The 8,434-nt window shown below is 46.1% G+C and overlaps 1 protein-coding gene across 1 annotated transcript; it reads right to left on the bottom strand.

Annotated features, from left to right (window-relative positions):
- Positions 1-5,213: 5,213 nt before the first annotated feature.
- On the bottom strand, positions 5,214-6,009 carry LOC136463681 (disease resistance protein Pik-1-like). Its single transcript, XM_066462654.1, has 2 exons — positions 5,856-6,009; positions 5,214-5,751 (listed from the first exon to the last, which is right to left on the bottom strand). Exons 1-2 carry the CDS (start codon positions 5,862-5,864, stop codon positions 5,410-5,412), a joined length of 351 nt encoding a protein of 116 aa, XP_066318751.1. The 5' UTR covers positions 5,865-6,009; the 3' UTR covers positions 5,214-5,409.
- Positions 6,010-8,434: the final 2,425 nt, after the last annotated feature.

Raw genomic sequence — 8,434 nt, forward strand, 5'->3', positions numbered from 1 at the left:
GTGGAGGATCAAATCTATATTGGACAAAGTGTTGGAAGTGACTTGATGCATTTGGAATTATTCATATTTGATGAATGGAATCAAGTCACGTGCTCAAGATGGCTATGCTCAAGTGAAAAAGACCAAAGTTGACATTTGGCACCCTCACTTGATGAAGATTGGAATACACGGCTTCGGTTGAAAGAGATCAACTCAAAAGGTTTAAATTTGTTATACTTTTAAATTTGAGTTAATAGGAATGTCGTACTATTAAGAGAGATGCATCATGTTGATAGATAATGGTTCATAAGTGCTCAAGCCAACCCATGTGAGTTTTGAGTGTTTGAGAGATAAAAGAGCTAACCTGTTTTTGCTGGTCTAGCAATACCGGACGTGTCCGGTATTTGCCTAGCAATGGTAATATTGTTGATCTCGGATTGGTTCGTTAGGAGTTCCGATGGTTGGGAGTTTCGACGTCTCGCGCTTAACTAACTTGGAGAGTTCACTATGGTGGTCATACCAGACATGTTCAGTATGAACGGCCAGAGGCCAACGGCTAGTTTTCAAATGCTTGAGGGTTGGGAGTTCCGACATGAGTCGGGAGTTCCGATGGTCAGAAGTTCTGGCATGAGTTGAGAGTTCCGACACCTCACATACTTTAACTCAGTTACCGTAGTTTTCAAATGTGCTGAGGGTCAGGAGTGCTGACGTGAGTCGGGAGTTCCAACGGTCAGAAGTTTCGGCATTCATCGGGAGTTCCGACGCTTCACAACGTCACTATAACTCTGTTACCATTGGCGTAGTGTAAGTCATATCGGACGTGTCCAGTATGGTAACGGCTATAAAATGACTAGTTTTTTAAGGAGGCTATAAATACCCCCAAGCCTCCACCTTTGGAGGCTGCTGATTCTGCTGATACACATACACGTTTTTGAGCCTTGCCAACTCTCCCAAACCCTCTCTTAGTGAGTGTGTGATCCAAATCGCAAAATCCATTTGTGGGTTAAGAGAGAATTTGAAAAAGAGAGAAAACCACCACTTGAGCACTTGTGCATGTTGTCTATTTTATGATTTACATTTGTTACTCTTGGACTCTTCGGTCCTAGACAGTTAGGCGTCATCGGAGAGCACCCAAGAGATTATGGTGTGCCTTAGAAAGTTTATAACGGTCGATTCCACCGCCTCGGAATCAACTAGCGGAAGGAGGAAAAGGAGTTGAAAAAGACTCTAGCTAGAGTGACCTTTGTGATACCCTCTAGGGCTGATCTTCGCTGGGTCTCGTGCAGCCCCCTCAATGGAGGGTAGGGCTCGAACGAGTCCGAACTTCAGTAAAACAAATATCGTGTCTCAATTCATATTTCATTTGATATTTGTGTTGCTTTAGCTCTTGTGCAGGTTCTCTGTATATATTATCATCTCTAGTAGGTACCTGTAGTTTGGCTTGAAGATAGAAATCAAAAGGAGCAAGTTTGGGGCTGCTCTGCAGAAATCGTGTATACCGGACATGTCCGGTATTTCCTACATGTGTTGAAAATATTTATTCTCTGTTCTAACTTTGTGTTGCAAAGTTGTAGCTTCTAGATATATTCTTTATACCTTGTTTATTCTGTGGCTAACTTATGAGGGGTGGTATTATTCTTAATTTGGAGTTTCTATTTTGGAAACTCTCTTTTCTAATTGTTTCCGCATTTAAAGGTGTTAATTTTCAGAAACGCCTATTCACCCCCTCTAGGCGGCATCCTAGGTCATTTCATGAATTCAATTTCAAGTTCCATTTCTAAGCTATTAGAAATACTAGCTAGCAATGCTATTTTTCTACAGCAAGAGTTGCATTGTCATCTACAAAGTTTGTACTTCAAACTTTATTTAAGTATCACACACATGTTCTATAGTATTTTTGCTTAATAAAAATTGGTTTTCAACCCTACTTGATATACATGAGCTATTGAATCAACTTTCATTTAACATTTTTATTGGTCATTTTAAGTTACAAGAATTTTATCTACACATTCTATCACATGCATTATCACATAAGCATGATGCTCATGACTGGATTTAGTAGTTTGTTTAGGCTGTAACACCGAGGGTGTTACACCCCACGTCATTGTTGACTTCGCGCTAGACACTGAGCACACGAATGAGAGCGCTACTCGCTTGTCAGCGCTCCATCTCTTCTCGCTTCAGCTCAAGCTCGATGTGCTCGGCCTTGAGGTTGACCTACGAGCCTTGAGGTGCTCATATTTCTCCTAGAGGTAGGTGGCCTACCAGGTTGAAGTCAGGTCCAGGGGTGTGACTCTAGGCTCATCGGCGGGAGGATGCTCCCTGTGGAGGTAGAAGCACTCGTGTCTTGGATAGAAACTTTTGACCTCATCGGAGTCATACTCCGAGTCAACCATGAGAGTATCTCAAGGAAGACTGGCAGCGAGGAGACATCAATCTCGGTGGCACCCGAGAGGATGACACCTCATGGCGCCTCCCTGCTTGTGAGTTGTTCCAGCTCGAGCTCAAACATGATTGTGGCGTTCCAGATCTCGTATGGGAGATCTAGAAGAGTGCACCAGAAGGATGTAGCCCCTCTCTGGTAACAATCTAATGGTGAACGTTGGCTAGAGTATAAAACATCTAGCGACGCTTTGCCATGGTGGGGTTTAGACCTAAACCGAGGTGGTTGTCAGGAGAGTACCTCCAAGTCAGCAAATAGGAGGCTCACAAGAGGGAATGATGCCGAGAACTCATTGTCCTTCGATGACACCCCACTATAGAGGTGGAGCTCGTCATTGTGATCAACGACGTAGAGGTGGAGCTCGCTGCTGTGATCAACGCCTGCCTAAGGGTGAAAGTGTTGCCAATGAAGATCGATGATCTCGTCGGAGAAGCGCACACCACCCTCAGGGGGCGATGCCTCCTTATCCAGCGATGAGGATGGTGGCCTGAGCCACCGAAGGGCGACGATCACACATGATGTTGCCCCATACCTGGCATGCCAACAGTCGTGGTTTTGATTCCATGATAGTAATCTAGTTGTTCAACGTGGGTCGATGCTTGAGTCTTCGGTGGCTTAAGCACTCAAAACACAATGGGTTTATTCTGTTTCAGGCATCTGAGCCCTATGTTACAGTAGAGGTGTTCTTTGCATTAGAATGCTCAATCAAGTTCTTACTACATAAAGAGATAGGTGAAGGGGGCTCTATGCTGTTGTTTTAGGGATTCGGTTGCTCAGGCAACGAGCCGACCGAAGACTAAATGTCTCAATTCGCTAGGCTATGGTTCGATCGATCCCTTCTACATGAGCTCATGCCCCACCTTATATATGCAAGGGTGATGTGGGGAGAAGTTATGTGGTTGCTAGGGGTTTTCCTAGGGCTTTTAGTCCTAAGCTTTGACTACCCTAGCGGCGCCGGGTGTCATACTCCATCTTTGTGCGGCAGCCGACAATGCCCAACTGCCCTGTGACATCTTATGTCGCTGCCTAGAGCTGACCATCAGATGTTGTCTGCTGCTGTTGTGCCTTCCCAGGATTCGCCTCCTCTTGGCTTCCTTCATACGCTAGGATCCCACCCACATGTAGAGGGAGACTGCCCTATGGGCCCATCATCGTCCACATCGTAGATGCTCGGAAGTCCTCGTCGTGATGCATCATGCCCCAAGCATGACCTTGTGTCGGGCACCGGTAGGGTATGACGCCCTATGACTCTATCCGCCTATTAGGCTCTGGACACCTGATGAATTCCGGTATATCCTCGGTGTCGATAAGGTTGGAGTGTGGCCCGCCCTAGGACAAACCGTACTAGGGAGCGCTGGCTCGGCTGTTGGCCTTCTTTCTGAGGTTGAGAACCTCCTAGTCCTAGGTCTAATTGAGACCATCGAGTGTGGGCGACATGAACGGGGGCTTAGTGCCTTGACTCATTTCCTCGTCGTCGAGGCCTTCTCTGGAAGGGGCCCTCGGAGACCTGCCAAGCCATCCGTGGATGGGCCTGAGGGTGCGCGTGAGCCCACCTGATAAGTGTAGCCCTCCAAGTCCCTAGTTGATTAAGAGAATCAATTAAGGGTTGATCGGATTGTCATGACATTAATCCGGGGACTTAATCTACCCTATGTTTGATACTCAACAGTTTTCGAAGGAGTTCCAAACACACCTCTCCAAGTAGTTGCCCTAATCAAGGAGGAGTTGAGGCAAACTTGAAGAAACCTGTATATTTTAAATAATTGGTCACTTTGTAACCGTTTTTGAGATTTCTCCCTTCGTTATGTAACCGGATTTTGTATTGTCGGCTTGCCTTTTCTTTTTAAATGTATATGGGAGTGCTCTGCAATGTTAAAAAAAGAAAAAGTCTACATAACCCCCCTAACTATTAGGCCCCGTTTGGCAGGGCTTCACTTCACTAGTGAAGCTATTTTTTTTTTGCTTCAGCTCCACGAACAGTTTCACCGGTGGAACTGAAGCGGTTTTGGTAAATCGTTTGGCAAAATGGCTTCCCTGTGAGAGCATGTTTTTAGGGGCCTGGAGGAGGAGCCAGGAGAAGCCACTTTTTTTTGCTCCATCCCACCCCAAATCACTGTGAGAGCATGTTTTTATGGGCTTCACAAGTGAAGCTATTTTACTTTACCCCGTTTGGTAGAAAACGGCTCCAAACGGCTCCTGAAGCCGGTGGAGAAGCACTGCCAAACGGGGCCTTAAGGGTGGACTACTTCACCTCCAAAACTATAAAACCGGATTTTCTACCCCTGAACTTTCCAAAACCGGTCAAATAATCTCTCAAGCGGTTTTGGATGATGGTTTTGCTAAAGTGACGGTGGTTTTGTCCTTTTCTTTTTTATTTACTTCCGCTAAATTTTTGAAAAATCCTAAAAAAATCATAGAAAAATCATAAAATGGAAAATTCAATTTTGTTGGACTCCACGTGAGTAGATCTACACAATGAATATATAATATTGTATATTTTAGTACAAAGTTTTTGCTGTAGCTTTAGATCTATGTTTTTCTGTAATTAATTAGAATAATTCATAGCTGCAGCTTCTATGGTCCAATTTAGGTGAAATTTTTATAGTGGGCTAATCATTGTATGCTTGAACTATAATTAAAATTTCATACTTATTGGATCGTGGATAACTTAGTTATAGATTTATTTAGGTTTATGTTTGTTAAATATATGCTTTGTCTATAACTAAGTTATATATGATTTTATGTTTGTTAAATCTATGCTTTGTCTATAACTAAATTATATATGATTCAATGAATATGAAATTTTTACTGTAGTTCAAACATAAGATAATTAGCGGCTGAATTTGTCTAGCGGCTGTGTAATTAGGCTCATCTTTTCTTTTAACTAAAACAGGTTGTGTGATCGTCGTGTAGCTCCCGGCTGAATTTGCGTACACAAACTACACTTGCACACCCTTTTTTTCCAAAAAAAAATGCACAGGCTGAGTCTACATTATGGAGCAAGTGCTGGCCGGCCGCGAGTAGGGGTCGTAGGCGACGCCAACCGGCGGCGGGTAGTGGTAGTAGTACTGGATGTAGTCGGCGACGGGGTCGGGCTTCTTCTCCTCCTTCTTGTCCTCGGCGACCTCGACGAGCTGCGCGTCGCCCATCTTCTTGCGCAGGTCGCTGGTGAGCTTGATGGAGTCGACGCCCTCGCCGACGACGACGACCTGGTCCTTGCCGGCGCCGGCGATGGCCACGGAGTCGACCCCGCCCGCGGCGGCCACCAGCGCCATGGCCTTGGCCCGGGACTTGTCGCTCGCCATCGGCACCTTGATCACGATCTTTTGCTGCGGAGAGTCAGGAGACACAGAAGCAGTGTCAGTTTGAGCCGAAATTAGGAGCAGAACAGACAGCGCGCAAACGAAGAATCGAGCTGTTGCAGTGCAGGTACCTTGACCATGGCTGATGATTTTAATCCAAGCTTTGGAGTTCCAGAGAACACCCCGCACGCGCGGATGGAAGAGGCTTGGAGTGATTTGGTGTGGAGATCCGACTGTCCGAGGGTTGTGTGGGGGCTCCTCGAAGCAGTTGCTTTGCTGTGGTTGGGCACTGAGCAGAGCAGCCTCCCCTGAGCTGCTATATATAGCCGACTGGAGTGGGTAGGCTAGGGTAGGATGCGATTAGAGAAAACAGAGCTCATCAACGCGAGATGAGCTATTGTTTATGACCTGGCCGCTGTCGTCACTCGTCACTGAGAGGAGAGAAGACCTGGACTCGGAGAGCGCGTGCAGGTCGCCTCGTCAGTCCCTTGTGGCCCCTCCGATGGCGAAAGCCAAAGGGAAACCGTGCTCAGATTTTGGCTGCTGTACGCAGGGGCGAATCCAGAACGGGGCTGCGCCCCGAGCTGAGCTACTGATTCACGTTCAAAACAGTCTGATCTTACTTCCTAAGCCTCCTTCTTTTATCTAATTAAGATCATAGTTTTTTAGGCTAAACACCACATATGTTAAAGGGGCTACATGGACTCGCCCCGAGCTGCAGCCGGGGCAGCCCGGGCCCTGGATCCGCCCCCTGTACGAGTGAGTAGGAAGCGCTCTCCAGCGGTCCTTGGTGCTCAAGGTTGTCCGTCCCGATCGGACCTGGTGGCAAATCAAGGGTGAAGTACACTTTACAACCCTCAACTTGTACCAAAGTTCGATTTTCAACCTTCAACTATGAAACCGGTCAAGAAACACCCTCTAACTATCAAAACCGGACGAATTTGGTCCTCGGCCGGTTTCAAAAGCGGTTTTCTATTTTCGGGAGGCGCCGAAATTTTAAATTATTTTTTTGAGCATCTTAGCGTCCTCAAATGAAAAAACTCAAAACTATAAAGTTGTAGATCTCATTGAGATCTACAATTTACATATAAAAATTATCTTCATCCGACATCGTATCGAAGGGTTTTCTATTTTTTGAAATTTGAGTCTCATCACGCGACAAAATATGGTGCTGAAATTTTATATTATTTTTTCGAGCATCTTACTGTCCTCAAATGAAACAAATTAAAACTATAAAGTTATAGATCTCATTGAGGTCTACAATTTACATATAAAAATGATCTTCATCCGACATCGTATTGAAGGGTTTTCTATTTTTTGAAATTTGAGTCTCATCATGCGACATAACTGTTTTGAGTTTTTTCATTGGAGGACGTTAAGATGCTCAAAAAATAATTTAAAATTTCGGCGCCTCTTGAAAATAGAAAACCGCTTTTGAAACCGGCCGATGACTAAATTCGTCCGGTTTTGATAGTTGGAGGGTGTTTCTTGACCGGTTTCAGAGTTGAAGGTTGAAAATCGAACTTTGGCGCAAGTTGAGGGTTGTAAAGTGTACTTTACCCGCAAATCAATGGCGACCATCAGGTGAGCGGTCCAGCGCCGAGAAGAAGGAAGCCCGAAACAGGACGACTGTTAGGGTCAAGACGACATGGACATGCACGGCTTCGTTCCGGCCGGAGAAGAGAACACCGGATGATCCGATCCCCGGCGATTCGATCTGTACCAATCAAGGGTAATCATGCATGCATATGCATGGTGTTCTTCCTTGGGTTGGGGGCTTGGGGCCTGGACTGGTGTATGGCTCAGTTCAGTGCTACGTAGAGTACGTACTGATGGGCAGACGACGGACACCACAGCCCCCGCACTGTACCTGTACTCCGACGTGCGTGGTTGACGGGTTCTTCTTCTGGTACAACCTTAGCTATCTTGTCGCTAGGATTTTTCTTGACGCGCCCGTCTCGCACGCAACGCAACGCAACACTCAGCAATGTAATTAAGCTACAGCTTGCTTAATTATTATAGTCAAAGCTGTTTTTGAAGCGAAAACGATAGTTATTTAAGGACCGGGCTGAGGAGCAGTAATTATCAATGATTTGGCATGGTAGAATATGTATATGGGCGTCGCATCAAGTGGCACATCGCCGTGGGACCAATAGTGAACATAGAAGCATGCGGTTTTTCTTCTTGTGTTTCAGCAATTATTATATAATAAATATCGCAAAAACAAACGGGGAGCTTGACCTCAAGTCAGCGATAATTGCGATGGGCGGTGATAATGATAGTGTGACTGTCCATCCATTCTGGCAGTAACGTTCGTTCTACTCTGCGAAAACGATGATGAGTGATTTTTAAGCAGCGTTCCTGGGACCCAAAACGATTAATAAAAAACAACCGGTGCAGCGCACATCCTGGAGGACCTGGGGCGACGACTGACCACGGGACCGATCGATTCACACGGCGCCTGCCTGGAAGGTTGTTCCGTTCCGGGTCCGGGAGAGGGACCACGCGGCGCCACGGTACACGTTCACTAGAGCCAAGTTCGCAGGTCCCGAACCGCAGAGCTTTGCTGCGCCGCAAGCGGACGGCGATGGACCCAGCAGGCGCAGCGATCATCGCCCTGTTGCTTGGGTTTAGTTTGGCTCATACGTCGTGACTGAAAGTACGGTAGACCGATTTGGTGTGAGAGAAAAATATTATTCGTTGACTAAAA

Source organism: Miscanthus floridulus, chromosome 7 (genome assembly GCF_019320115.1).
Source record: "Miscanthus floridulus cultivar M001 chromosome 7, ASM1932011v1, whole genome shotgun sequence".
Taxonomy (NCBI): domain Eukaryota; kingdom Viridiplantae; phylum Streptophyta; class Magnoliopsida; order Poales; family Poaceae; genus Miscanthus; species Miscanthus floridulus.